This window comes from Pristiophorus japonicus, chromosome 5, assembly GCF_044704955.1.
Source record: "Pristiophorus japonicus isolate sPriJap1 chromosome 5, sPriJap1.hap1, whole genome shotgun sequence".
Taxonomy (NCBI): Eukaryota; Metazoa; Chordata; class Chondrichthyes; family Pristiophoridae; genus Pristiophorus; species Pristiophorus japonicus.
Genome location: NC_091981.1, coordinates 3,427,348 through 3,442,419, shown reverse-complemented (window position 1 = coordinate 3,442,419; position 15,072 = coordinate 3,427,348). Strand labels below are relative to the sequence as shown.

The 15,072-nt window shown below is 49.0% G+C and overlaps 1 protein-coding gene across 5 annotated transcripts in view; it reads right to left on the bottom strand.

The window, feature by feature from the left end:
• The window catches only part of ulk4 (unc-51 like kinase 4), a 615,462-nt gene continuing 600,390 nt past the window's right edge, over nt 1-15,072 (bottom strand). For all 5 annotated transcript variants that reach the window (XM_070880300.1, XM_070880304.1, XM_070880303.1 and 2 more), the window contains exons 36-37: nt 11,518-11,606; nt 1-912 (exon numbers count right to left, since the gene is read on the bottom strand). In XM_070880300.1, the coding sequence (XP_070736401.1) occupies nt 849-912; nt 11,518-11,606 (153 nt within the window). In that variant the 3' untranslated portion in view covers nt 1-848. The remainder of the gene's footprint in view (nt 913-11,517; nt 11,607-15,072) is intronic.

Below are 15,072 nucleotides of genomic sequence, written 5' to 3'. Positions count from 1 at the left end.
TTTAACTTCAACGCTACAGCATTTATTTAAACAGGGAATTCACAGTAAATCAGTCTAAAAAAATGATAAAGCTACAGTGATTATCTTAAAACGTAATGAACATCTTATTTTTTTGTTACAGTTTTGGGGGGTGAGATTTGATTGGTTGGGGCCCCTAACTGGGCGTGATCGGATCTGGCACCTCTGACACGCCTCGCCTGAAAATCAATGGAGCGAAACACTGGATGGGACGTGTGACGGGGGCCAGAAGCGACCCCCCCCGCCCACTCGCTCGAGACTGTTCACAGAAGTACAGAGAAGGGCAACGCTTTTCGAAAGATCCGCAGAGTGACCATCCAACGGCAGCTGTACAGAAATTCACAAATCCTATGGGTCGTAGGCAATGTTCCCGCCAAGCTGGTCGGCCAGGCATCCCTCGCGCAGGCTGCTGACTGGCTCGGGAACGGGCCGCGCAGCCCCTTAAAGGGACCGCCCACCCAGTAAAACATTAGGGGGATCACTGGTCACAAGTAATAGGAAAATAGCACCCGACCAGAGTGGAAACGTCTTCAGAATCTGCGCTTAGAGCATTACAGAACATGTAGGAAACACACAGCTTTTTTATCATCATTTGAACCAAAACTCTCATGTTAAAGGAGGTCCAAAGGTTAATTTTACTTGTTGCAAAACGATGGCTTTTTAATTATTTTTGTCGCAGTTCCTTCCCAATTTTGATGCAGTTCGTTTGAAGGAATCGATCTCGTTTTAAGCTGTTCTTGAGAACAAACAAAACCAGCTGACAGAGAAGCCAAAAGCCCTTCAGTGCCGAGCGACGGAGCGTAGTCGTCTGTGTTGCAGTTGGTTCTTGTTCACTGATCAATGAGTTTCAGGATCTCAGAGGCCAACGAAGCAATGGTAATATCAGCGTGGGAGCTGGAGGAAACACAAAATACCGTGAATAACCAGAAAAAATCTACATCCCTCACGACAGAATCAAATCGGGTCTGTATAACGGTGAAGAAAAATAAAAGAAAACAGAAAGACTTGCATTTATATAGTGTCTGTCACGACCACCGGACGTCCCAAAGCAATTTACAGCCAATGAAGTACTTTTTGAAGTGTAGTCACTGTTGAAATGTAGGAAACACAGCAGCCAATTTGCGCACAGCAAGCTCCCACACACAGCAATGTGATAATGACCAGATAATCTGTTTTAGTGATGTGGGCTGAGGGATAAATATTGGCCCCAGGACACCGGGGAGAACTCCCCTGCTCTTCTTCCAATAGTGCCATGGGATCTTTTACATCCACCTGAGACAGGGACTTCGTTTAATGTCTCATCCGAAAGACGGCACCTCAGACAGTGCGGCACTCCCTCAGTACTGCCCCTCCGACAGTGCAGCACTCCTTCAGTACTGCCCCTCCGACAGTGCGGCGCTCCCTCAGTACTGCCCCTCCGACAGTGCGGCGCTCCCTCAGTACTGCCCCTCCGACAGTGCAGCACTCCTTCAGTACTGCCTCTCCGACAGTGCGGCGCTCCCTCAGTACTGCCCCTCCAACAGTGCGGCACTCCCTCAGTGCTGCCCCTCCGACAGTGTGCCGCTCCCTCAGTACTGCTCCTCCGACAGTGCAGCGCTCCCTCAGTACTGCTCCTCCGACAGTGCGACACTCCCTCAGCACTGCACTGGGAGCATCAGCCTAGATTTTTGTGCTCAAGTCCCTGAAGTGGGACTTGAACCCACAACCTTCTGACAGAGAGGCGAGGGTGCTGCCCACTGAGCCACACTGACACTTTAGTGATTGAGTTTATAATATTGCGGCTGGCCATAGTACTCGGTAAATAATGGGACTAAAGGTGGACAAGTCCCCTGGACCTGATGGCCTATAGCCTAGGGTCTTAAAAGAAGTACCCTTTGCACTCAGCCATCCTCCTTCTCTCCTCCCTGCAAGCTGCTCGCTCACACCATACTTCGGATCCATGGAAACTGGATGCCCGTAGGTGCCTTGTCCATGGAGGATTGAGGATTCTGCACTTGTGAGCCTAGAGAATAAGGCTATTCGGCAGTGAGGGCATCATCACAGCTGACGTGAGACCTGTCCCTGCTTGGTGCCCCTTCTGGAAGAGATCTGAAGCACAGTAAGAGTTTCTACAGGTATATAAAAAGGAAGCGAGTAGCTAAAGTAAACATTGGTCCCCTGGAGGATGAGACTGGGGAATTAATAATGGGGAACAGGGAAATGGCAGAGACTTTGAACAAATATTTTGTATCAGTCTTCATGGTTAGAAGACACTGAAAACATCCCAATAATTGATAATTAAGTGGCTATTGGGGGGGGGGGGAGGGGGGAGGGGGGAGGGGGGAGGGGGACTTCATACAATCACTGTCACGAGAGAAAAAGTACTCGGTAAAATAGTGGGACTAAAGGTGAACAAGTCCCCTGGACCTGATGGCCTACATCCCAGGGTCTTAAAAGAAGTGGCTTCAGAGATTATGGTTGCATTGGTGGTAATCCACCAAAATTCCCTGGATTGTGGGGCGGTCCCAGCGGATTGGAAAACCGCAAATGTAACGCCCCTATTTAAGAAAAAAGGGAGACAAAAAGCAGGAAACTATAGACCAGTTAGCTCAACATCTGTCGTTGGGAAAATGCTGGAGTCCTTTATTAAAGAAGTAGTAGCGGGACGTTTAGAAAAGCATACAATCAAGCAGAGTCAGCATGGTTTTATGAAAGGGAAATCATGTTTGACAAATCTGCTGGAGTTCTTTGAGGATGTAACGAACAGGGTGGATAAGGGAGAACCAGTGGATGTGGTATATTTGGATTTCCAGAAGGCATTCAATAAGGTGCCACATAAAAGGTTACTGCACAAGATAAAAGCTCACGGGGTTGGGGTAATATATTAGCATGGATAGAGGATTGGCTAACTAACAGAAAACAGAGTCGGGATAAATGGGTCATTTTCCGTTTGGCAAACAGTAACTAGTGGGGTGCTGCAGGGATCGGTGCTGGGGCCATCAACTATTTACAATCTATATTAATGACTTGGATGAAGGGACCGAGTGTAATGTAGCCAAGTTTGCTGATGATACAAAGATGGATGGGAAAGCAAATTGTGAGGAGGACACAAAGAATGTACAAAGGGATATAGACAGGCTAAGTGAGTGGGCAAAAATTTGGTGGATGGAGTATAATGTGGGGAAATGTGAGGTTATACACTTTGGTAGGAAAAATAAAAAAGCTAATTATTATTTAAATGGGGAGAGATTACAAAGTGCTTCAGTACAGAGGGATCTGGGGGTCTTTGTACATGAAACACAAAAAGTTAGCATGCAGGTACAGCAAGTAATTAGGAAGGTAAATAGAATATTGGCCTTTATTGCGAAGTCCTGCTCCAACTGTACAGGGTAGACCACACCTGGAGTACTGCGTACAGTTTTGGTCTCCTTATTTAAGGAGGGATATACTTGCACTGGAGGCAGTTCAGAGAAGGTTCATGAGATTGATTCCCGAGATGAAGGGGTTGTCATATGAAGAAAGGTTGAGCATGTTGGGCCTATACCCATTGGAGTTTAGAAGAATGAGAGGTGATCTTATTGAAACATATAAGATTCTGAGGGAGCTTGACAGGGTAGACACAGAGAGGATGTTAGCCCTCGTGGGGGAATCTAGAACTAGGGGGGCATGGTTTCAGAATAAGGGGCTGCCCATTTAAAACAGAAATGAGAAATTTCTTCTCTGAGAGGGTTGTAAATCTTTGGAATTCTCTGCCCCAGAGAGCTATGGAGGCTGCTCATTGCCTATCTCCACCTTAAATACATTCAGATTTTTGAATGATAGGGGAGTGAAGGGTTATGGGGAGCGGACGGGGAAGCCAGGATCAGATCAGCCATGATCTTATTGAATGGTGGAGCAGGCTCGAGGGGCCGAATGGCTGACTCCTGCTCCTATTTCTTATGGGTCGCTGCCTACCCACCGGGAGTTTGAACCCCAGCGGAGTTAGCCTCTGCCAAGTTCAAGGGCATTGTGACCAACCACGATGCCAGAACCGGCTGCGATCAGCACCGAGGGTCCTCTTGGCTTCGCTCCCACCAAAAATGGCGTGAAATCATGTTTTTTCTTTTTTTAAACATGATCATTCTCAAGCCTAATTTATTCCATGCACAAGCACAGCTATCATTCAAACTTAGTCAAGAGTATAGAAGTTAAATCAACATTGCTTCTCATTCTCCGTCTTGATGAATCTGCTTTTCTTTCAGGAGTTTCTGTTTTTTCCAACAGCGGTTCCTCTGTCTTTATCAAGGGGACCTTACACCATTCCGCGTCTAGGCACGAGGGCAAGGTTGCCATGATACGCAACAATATCATGTTCGTGGTCGATAGAGGATCCTTTCTGGGCTCTGTCAGACCTTTTAAACTATTTAGGCTGCGATTTGAGTCATTGGCGTAGTGTTGCAGTAATGACAGTATTCGGGTAAGCTATGCAATTGTGGTAGGCAAGCAATCATCTTGTACAGATACTGCACATCTCTGGCAAGCCTGCTCCGCCGTTCAATGAGATCACGGCTGATCTTCGACCTGAAATCCTTTCCTGCCCGATCCCCATATCCCTCGATTCCCCGAGAGTCCAAAAATCTATCAATCTCAGCCTTGAATATACTGAACGACTCAGCATCCACAGCCCTCTGGGGCAGAGAATTCCAAAGATTCACCACCCTCTGAGTGAAGAAATTCCCCCTCATCTCAGTCCTAAATGGCCGACCCCTTATGCCCCCTATGTGAGCCTCTGAAGTGTAGAATTCGAGGTTAAGCACGCCTTGTTTTCATTGAAAACAAGACTTTGCTCTCTTTCTAGTCTGGCGTTATGTACCACCTTGGCACGGTGTACCCCCTCCTGCTGCCTTTCAAGGTCCTTTGACCTTGCTGTTTGGACCTGTTGTGCATGCAATAACTGTTAGACTAAGTACTGTTTAACTCCAAGAGGTATGACCTTGGCTCTGCTTTATTAAGGCCCAAAGTGACTAATTTACAAAATGGCTGGCCTTTTATACTTATGGCCTCCAACAGTGACACCATCTACTGGCTAGTGAAAGTACATACATGACAATACCCCCCTCTGTGATATTAACACAGTCTTTTACAAATTGAGACGGTCCGGTGTTTTACGCTCCTGAGTTGACCGTCTCAGTTCAACTCCAGCCTTGGGTGAGTGTTCAGAGCCTGTTGTGACTGGTGGCTGGGTGGCTGACCTGGTGGGAGTGGCAGTGGCCATGTCAGGGATTGAAAGTCCATTTTCATTGAACATGTCAGTGATTGAAAGTCCCGATTCACTGATTACCACTGAGTCCTCTGATGACGGGGGGTAGGTTGGTCGGTCGTCGATTGTCTCTTCCTGCGACTGTTCCGGTTCGCCTGTGTGCCACAGCTTTGTCTGATCCATATGTTTCCTGCATGTTTGCCCATTTTTGAGCTGGACAATAAATACTCAGTTGCCCTCCTTGGCCATGACAGTACCAGCGATCCACTTGGGACCCTGACCATAATTCAAAACATATACAGGATCATTTACAGAAATATCGCGTGACACAGCTGCGCGATCGTGATACCCTTGCTGACTTTGTCTTCTATATTCAACATGATTATTCAAGTCAGGCTGTACAAGAGATAGCTTGGTCTTAAGACCTTTCTTTATCATGAGTTCAGCAGGCAAGACCCCGGTAAGCGTGTGTGGTCTTGTCCTGTAACTAAGCAGTATGCATGACAGGCGGGTCTGCAGTGACCCTTGGGTTACTTGCTTCATACTCTGCATTATGATTTGGACAGCATGTTCTGCTTGCCCATTGGATGAAGGTTTGTACAGTGCTGACCTTACATGTTTGATACCATTGAGTTTCATGAACTCTTGAAACTCCTGACTGGTGAAGCACGATCCGTTGTCGCTAACAACGATGTCAGGCAGACCATGTGTCGCGAACATGACACTGAGATTCTCAATGGTAGCTGTGGATGTGCTGGATGACATGATTATACACTCTATCCACTTCAAATATGCATCCACCTCAACTAAAAACACCTTCCCCAGGAAGGGACCTGCAAAGTCGATGTGTTTCATGGTTTCAACAGCCACGACCACAGACTCAGCGGCGATTCCGCTGGTGCTTTGCTGAGCTGCAAACTGTACACATGATTCTAGCTCAGAGTCAATTCCCGGCCACCATACATGAGACCTGGCGATGGCTTTCATCATTACAATGCCGGAATGTGTGCTATGTAGCTCATGTACAAATTTCTCTCTCCCTTTCTTGAGCATAACAACACGATTGCCCCACAGTATACAATCCGACTGAATGTAAGGTTCGGTCTCCTCGCACATTTGCTTGGGTATGGCAGACCAATCACCTTCGAGGATGCAACTCTTCACCACCGATAAAATCGGGCCCTGGCTGGTCCAGGTTTTAACTTGTTGAGCCGTGACAGGGATTCCTTTACTCTCAAAAGCATCCATAACTAACAATAGGTCCGCTGGTTGTGGCGTTTCCACCTCCGGTGTGGGCAATGGCAGACGGCTCAAAGCATCGGCACAATTCTCGGTGCCAGGTCTATGGCGAATGACATAATCATAAGCGGATAATGTCAGCGCCCACCTCTGGATGCGGGATGAAGCATTGGTATTGATACCTTTGTTTTCAGAGAACAGTGACATGAGCGGCTTGTGATCTGTCTCCAGTTCAAACCAAACAGGTACTGATGCATCTTTTTAACCCCATACATACAGGTTAGTGCTTCTTTCTCCACCATGCTGTAGGCTCTTTCCGCTTTAGACAAACTTGTTGAAGCATACACGACTGGTTGAAGTTTACCCGACTCATTAGCTTGTTGGAGTATGTAACCAATTCCATATGATGAAACATCACAGGCCAATACTAAACATTTACATGGGTCATAATGTACCAGCAGCTTGTTAGAGCAAAGCAGATTAGTGGCTTTCTCAAAAGCTCTGTCTTGAGACGCACCCCACACCCAGTTGTTGCCTTTTCTTAGCAGCATGTGTAGTGGTTCTAATAAGGTGCTCAATTTAGGTAGGAAATTACCGAAGTAGTTGAGTAGACCCAGGAACGAACGCAGCTCTGTTACATTCTGCGGCTTGGGTGCATTCTTGACGGCCTTGGTTTTCGCGTCTTTGGGCCTGATGCCGTCAGCAGCAATTTTCCTCCCCAGGAATTCGACTTCTGGTGCCATGAAGACGCAATTCGAGCGTTTCAGTCTGAGTCCCACTTTGTCCAGATGATGTAGAACCTTTTCCAGGTTGTTCAGATGTTCCTCGGAGCCATGACCTGTGATCAGGATATCATCTTGGAACACGATGGTTCTGGGAGCGGACTTCAGTCGACTCTCCATGTTCCTCTGAAATATTACTACAGCCGAGCGAATTCCAAAAGGGCACCTGTGATAAATAAACAGTCCTTTATGTGTGTTAATGTACGTAAGTCTCTCCGACGTCTCGACCAGCTCCTGTGTCATGCAGGCCGATGTCAAGTCCAGTTTGGTGAACGACTTTCCCCCGGCTAGCGTTGCAAACAAGTCATCAGCCTTCGGTAACGGGTACTGATCTTGTTTCGAAACCCTGTTGATCGTAGCCTTGTAGTCTCCACAGATTCTGACTGTGCCATCACTTTTCAGCACAGGAACAATGGGGTTGGCCCATTCATTAAATTCAAACGGTGATATGCTCCCTTCACGCTGGAGTCTGTCCAGTTCGATTTCGACCTTTTCCCTCATCATATAAGGAACTGCTCGAGCTTTATGATGGACGGGTCTTGTATCCGAGTCCACGTGGATCTGCACCTTGGCTCCTGTGAAGTTGCCGATACCTGGTTCGAACAGCGAGGGGAACTTGCTCAGTACTTGGGCGCATGTATCTTTCTCCGACGACAACACCTTGATGTCATTCCAGTCACATCTGATTTTTTCAAGCCAGTTCCTGCCGAACAGCGTTGGGCCATTGCCTGGGACAATCCATAGCGGTAACTCATGAACCGCACCGTCATACACTTTAATTGTGGCACTGCCAAACACTGTTATGAGTTCTTTGGTGTGCGTGCGCAACTTGGCATTGACTGGACTTTGCCTGGGCCTCACAGCCTTAGTATCCCACAGCTTGTCGAATGCCCTTTGGCTCATTATCGATTGACTTGCCCCCGTGTCCAGTTCCATTGATACCGGCACCCCATTAAATTTCATGTTGATCATTATCAGTTTGCTCTTAATTAGGAACGAGTACAGTCCATACACTTCCTCCTCTGGTATCTCGGATTGCGTATTCGGATCTTCGCTAGTCTGACCATCATCCTCCACATGGTGTGTCGCAGCACGCTTGCTCATCTGCGGACACTTGCGCTGGATATGCCCCACTCTCAGACAGCCTTTGCAACTATATTGCTTAAATCGGCACTGCTGGTGCCGGTGATTTCCCCCACAACGCCAACACGGAGAAATCGGATGCATTCCTGTTGGCGGACTTTGGACAGCCACAGGTTTCGTTTACGCAGTCGGATAGGCCCTGCCATGTGCCGCTCTGCCGAACGCCAAATTAATCATATTTACAGTACTTGCCGAGTTTCGAATTTTCACTGATATCTGCTTTAGACTTCTATCCGTTGTCATGCATGACTGAGCGATCGTGATGGCCCTGTTCAAGTCCAACGTCTCCACCGTCAGTAGTTTATTCAGGATCACCTCGTCGTTGATGCCGCTTACAAAGAAGTCCCGCAGCATGTCTGCCAGCACAGCCCCGAACTTACATGGTCCCGCTGGACGTCTCAGGTCAGCAACGAATTCCGCCGCATTCTGGCCCTCTGAGCGAACGTGCGTGTAAAATCTGTATCTCGAGATGATGATGCCTTTGTCTGGTTTAAGGTGGTCCTGTGCCAGTGTACACAATTCTTCATACGTCTTCTCTGTTGGACTCACAGGCAGGAGTACATTCTTTATCAGAACAGAAATTTTTGGACCGCAAACCGTGAGGAACAGCGCCCGGCGCCGATCTGCGTCGCCGACCTCCTCCATTTTGTTGGCCACGAAGAACTGGCTCATCAAACGGCTCACAAAGTTCTGCCCAATCGTCTCCTTCCACAAATCACTCCAACAATCCATTTGTGCTCATTTTTGGATGTAAAGGTTCTTGTTGCCTCGTCGCCAAATGTTGTGTACAATAACCGTTAGACTGAGTACTGTTTAACTCCAAGAGGTATAACCTTGGCTCTGCTTTATTGAGGCCCAAAGTGACTAATATACAAAATGGCTGACCTTTTATACTTGAGCTGCACACACGTGCGTGCAGCCCAATGGCCTCCAATAGTGACGCCATCTAGTGGCTTGTGATCCCAAAATTACATACATGACAGGACCCTGGGGGAGTGAGGCTCAAATGGCCTCCATTTATACTGTATTCTTTTGAAGGCTGATTCTTGGGACGGAGACACATCCTAATGCAATTGTGCATTCCGCCCAGACAGATGCGGAGCAGGTGGGTCTGGAATTGACGTGAAGGATAATATGATCATGCAAACACAGAGAGCCTCACTGCATGCGATAAGCAACCGCGAACAGGAAGCACCTAATCCAACAGAAGGTTGCACGCTTACACAAATCTGGGTCTGGAGGCAGGCTTCTTTACATTTACAATGGAGGGAGAGAACTGACAGATTGCTGCACTGTCGGAGGGGCAGTGCTGAGGGAGTGCTGCACTGTCGGAGGGGCAGTACTGAGGGAGCGCTGCACTGTCAGAGGGGCAGTACTGAGGGAGCACCGCACTGTCGGAGGGGCAGTACTGAGGGAGTACTGCACTGTCGGAGGGGCAGTACTGAGGGAGTGCTGCACTGTCGGAGGGGCAGTACTGAGGGAGTGCTGCACTGTCAGAGGGGCAGTACTGAGGGAGTGCTGCACTGTCAGAGGGGCAGTACTGAGGGAGTGCCGCACTATCGGAGGGGCAGTGCTGAGGGAGTGCTGCACTGCCGGAGGGGCAGTACTGAGGGAGCGCTGCACTGTCGGAGGGGCAGTACTGAGGGAGTGTTGCACTGTCGGAGGGGCAGTACTGAGGGAGTGCTGCACTGTCAGAGGCGCAGTACTGAGGGAGTGCCGCACTATCGGAGGGGCAGTGCTGAGGGAGTGCTGCACTGCCGGAGGGGCAGTACTGAGGGAGCGCTGCACTGTCGGAGGGGCAGTACTGAGGGAGTGCCGCACTGTCGGAGGGGCAGTACTGAGGGAGTGTTGCACTGTCGGAGGGGCAGTACTGAGGGAGTGCCGCACTGTCGGAGGGGCAGTACTGAGGGAGTGTTGCACTGTCGGAGGGGCAGTACTGAGGGAGTGTTGCACTGTCAGAGGGGCAGTACTGAGGGAGTGCCGCACTGTCGGAGGGGCAGTACTGAGGGAGTGTTGCACTGTCGGAGGGGCAGTACTGAGGGAGTGTTGCACTGTCGGAGGGGCAGTACTGAGGGAGTGCCGCACTGTCGGAGGGGCAGTACTGAGGGAGTGTTGCACTGTTGAAGGGGCAGTACTGAGGGAGTGCCGCACTGTCGGAGGGGCAGTACTGAGGGAGTGCCGCACTGTCGGAGGGGCAGTACTGAGGGAGTGCAGCACTGTCAGAGGGGGAGTACTGCGCGAGCCACTGTTGGGGGAGCCTACTTTCGGAAGAGACGTTAAACCGAGGCCCCATCTGCTCTCTCAGGTGGATGTAAAAGATCCCATGGCACTATTTTGAAGAAGAGCAGGGGAGTTCTCCCCGGTGTCCTGGGGCCAATATTTATCCCTCAATCAACATCACTAAAACAGATTATCTGGTCATGATCACAGTGCTGTGTGTGGGAGCTTGCTGTGTGCAAATTGGCTGCTGCGTTTCCCACATTACAACAGTGACTACACTTCAAAAAGTACTTCATTGGCTGGAAGGCGCTTTGAGACGTCCGGTGGTCGTGAAAGGTGCTATAGAAATGCAAGTCTTTCTATTAGAAGTGCCCATTGTACAGTGTCGGAGAGGGAATTGGGCAAATCTCCCGTGCGTTTTCCCACCCTCCTTTCCTGACGCCCATCAACTGTTGAGGTGAAACTGGGAACTGGTTATGGTCTGAATTTAGGGTTGTTTTTAAACATAGACACATTATTACGCCAAAGGGCGTGTTGTTTGTGGGTTAAAAATTATTCTCATGCACTTCTGGTACTTCAAAAACTTACCGTCCAATTTGGGGATATAAAAGTTAAACTCAAAGGCAGTAGACAGTAAGCCCGTATCTGGCTGCAAATGAAAGCACCAACTCTCAAAATCTTTCATCGTGCAACCCAACCCCAGCTTAAAGCAAGATCTGATCAAAGCCAGTGTCGGGGAACAAGCTGGAGGCTTTCAGAGGCTTGTTCAAGTGCAGCCTCACTCCAGCGGCGAGGCTCAGTAACACGATACGTCTGCGGCATGTATCTGGCATTGAAAAAAAAAGTTGGATTCTCATTCAAAGGCTCGGAAATTCCTTCAGGCCCGAGGGAGCTCACCTGGCGGCTTGGGCCAGCCTTTGTAGGGCTTCAATCAGGACGTCGCCTTCCCTCTTGAGGCTGTCTGCGTGCTTCTCGTTGGAGCTTACCTGGCCAAAAAAACAAGAGAGGAAAAACAACATCTATCAGTGTGAATGGGGAGTGCGGACATTGCGTCAATCGCCCAGTTTGAAATCCATTCGAATGCGTCGTGGAAAGAACGCTCAAGACTTAAAATCGCTGGCATTCCGCTCCCCGCTGGAATTGGGGCAAGGGGCAAATTCCAGGATTATCTTAATAGTCGGTGCAGGCGTCCCACACCTGGGGAAGCACAACAGAGCCCCCTCCCCGCCAATGTTCCCGTTAATATTTGAGGGAACTTCGCGGCCCCTTTAAGAATAGCGGGGCCCATTCAAAATACCGTGCGTGCGTGGTTTAACCCATTTGAAAGCCGGAGAGGCACGCAGCTTACATAAGAATTAGGAGCAGGAGTCAGCCATTCGGCCCCTCGAGCCTGCTCCGCCATTCAATAAGATCACGGCTGATCTTCGACCTCAACTTCACTTTCCTGCACTTTCCCCATATCCCTCGATTCCCTTAAAGCTTAAAGGGAACATTGTCCTTGCCCCCTCCACATTGAGGTCCCAAACATTGCCACGTAGAAAACTAGAGTGCTCGATGTGCGAAAGATATGTGCATTTGTAAATGTGCTAAATCCCTCCTGCTCTTTCAGGGAGCAAAGTGGGTCCAGTCGGAAGTTAATTGATTCCTCCGACTCTTTATATTTCTGGGGCCCAGGATGCATGCCCATATTTCATAGAATCGTAGAACGGTACTGTAATGTATGCACTGTGAGTATGCTCACAGGTTTGTAGAGCTGTAAAGCTGTTGGGGAAACAAAACAGTTGTAGAGCAGGAAACCAAGGGGGCATTTGATTGAAAGTTTCTGGAGTGTGCCCCCCCTTTAACCAGGGGGCATTTAATTATTGTTTCTACAAAATAGTTGTAGAGCTGTTGAGTTGGGAGAGGCTTCGCCAATCAGGTGATGTTCACAAGACTCAATAAAACCCCAGCCAGTTGGGTTCGGGGGATCCACGATGAGGCAGATGGTTATGAGCCTGGTGGATGAACCGGTAATGTGTAGTGTGATTGTTAAACCTTTTACTAATAAACCATCTAGTTCTGAACAGCAATGTTGTGAATTCTTAAGCAAAGAACCCACGAAGCAAATACATTACAGTTAGGCGGCACAGAAGGAGGCCACATTTGTTCTCAGCAGGCATGGCTTTCGCTGGGCCAGACCTCCAGGGCCGGCCCGGGAATGTTTCCAAACAGCTGGCTGTAGAAAGCTGGAAGCGGTCCAGCTCCCCGAGCTGGACACATTCAGAGACCCGTGACCACACAGTTCTGTGATCGTGCTGCTGGCGGAAGGGAGCCAGTTTTCAGAATGTAAGTTGGTCCCGTGAATTTGATGCCAATAGATTTCTCTGCAGCAGTGAAGCCCAGCAGGACTGCGGAGACGCAGACCGAACGTACAAAGGAGGGGAACGGCCCTTGGACACAGGTCTCCTGACACTGGATGAAACTCCGAAGATACAAGCCCCTATGTTTACACAGGCAAACTTGATGTGACTACTACAATAACACCCAACAACACAGTTTTCTGCACTGTGGGCGTCGCTGGCAAGGCCGGCATTTATTGCCCATCCCTAATTGCCCTCGAGATGGTGGTGGTGAGCCGCCTTCTTGAATCGTTGCAGTAGCAGTTTGGTGGAACTGAGTGTCTCGCTGGGCCAGGTCAGAGGGCAGTTAAGAGTCAACCCCATTGCTGTGGGTCTGGAGTCACATATTGGCCAGACCGGGTAAGGGCGGCAGATTTCCTTCCCTAAAGGATGTTAGTGAACCCGATGGGTTTTTACGTTGGGTAGTTGCATGCCATCTTTAGTTAATTAACTAAATTTAAATTCCCCAGCTGCCCGTGCTGGGATTTGAACTTGTGTCTCCGGATCATTAGTCCAGGTCTCGGGGTTACTGGTCCCGTGACATAACCGACCATTTAGGACTGAGATGAGGAGAAACGTCTTCACTCAGAGGGTGGTGAATCTTTGGAATTCTCTGCCCCAGAGGGCTGTGGAGACTCAGTCTTTGAGTATATTCAAGACAGAGATCGATAGATTTTTGGATATTAAGGGATATGGGGATAGTGCAGGAAAGTGGAGTTGAGGTCAAAGATCAGCCATGATCTCACTGAATGGCGGAGCAGGCTCGAGGGGCTGAATGGCCGACTCCTGCTCCTATTTTTTATATTAATCTACCGTACCCGTACTTTATTCCCAAGAAACAATGTAGACAGGACCATGAAGTAATTTAGTTTGCTGAGAGAGAGATCGCACCGACACAGAAATCTGCACCCCGAACCGAAAGTGGAACGCAGTTGAGTAAAAATAGTTCCCAGCAGAGCTCACAATTGTCAGTGTGTAGCAGCATGGTGAGATGAAAGCAGTCAAGTGTTCATAGTAGCAGCTGAGTCTTAACGACAAGCCTGACAGAAGAGGAGTGCTGGCGATGTCTGTGTAAAAAAAACCTACGATCAAACCCTTTCCGATTGAAGAGCTCGAGGGTCGCAAGTGTTAGAAGGGAAGCTCTTCTCTGCAAAGTCACACTGTCTCTTTCTCAATTGCATCTCTGGATGGTACACGGCCTCAACACCAGGCCCCAGTTTATATTACATCAGCCGGCAGAGGCTCAGCTCCCATTTATCTGGAGACCCTGGCCCAGAATCGAGGTGGACTACGAGCGATATCGATGGAGCGAGAGGAGGCCCTGTGTTTATATTCGTTGGCCGGCTGCGCAGACGGATTTTTATTAAATACGTTCTGACGAAGGGTCATCGACCTGAAACGTTAACTCTGTTTCTCTCTCCACAGATGCTGCCTGACCCGCTGAGTATTTCCAGCATTCTCTGTTTTTATTTCAGGTTGTAGCATCCACAGTATTTTGCTGTTGTATTTTTATTGAATGTTGTTTTGTACAGACTTTGTTGGGAAGGGATGGGAGCGGCGGGAATGATTGGGATGGGATAGGAGCAGTGGGAATGATGAACAGTTAGGTGCACACCACTCTTTCTGGGGGAATTTAAATTGCGAGTCCAGCAATGTTGTAATGTTTTGCGGGCCATGGGGCGTATTTATCGGACTACACAGGCCATGCAATGCTCCATGTGTGCCCGGTTTTTCTGTCTAAAAACCGGTTCACTGGCTGCGCGGGACCTTCAGAGTGCGGAGCGGGCGCGCGGCTTGAAGGGAACGTTGGGAGTCCACTGCCGGTCTGTACACTTACATCGATTCCGTGCCCGGTGACCCTGACTGGGATCCTCCGCACGCAGTACTGAACTCAACCTCCAATTTTGTGGGACTTCAGAACCTGATGCGATGTTAAAAACTGCTGAAGGCAGACAGCCAATGGGAATGCACTGGTGCTCTGGCAACGTTGGTCTCGTCTCTCTCCTCTCACCCAACCACAAAAACAAAACTCAAATCCGAAAGAGGCAGCAGGAGATACTCTACCCCTCCCTGG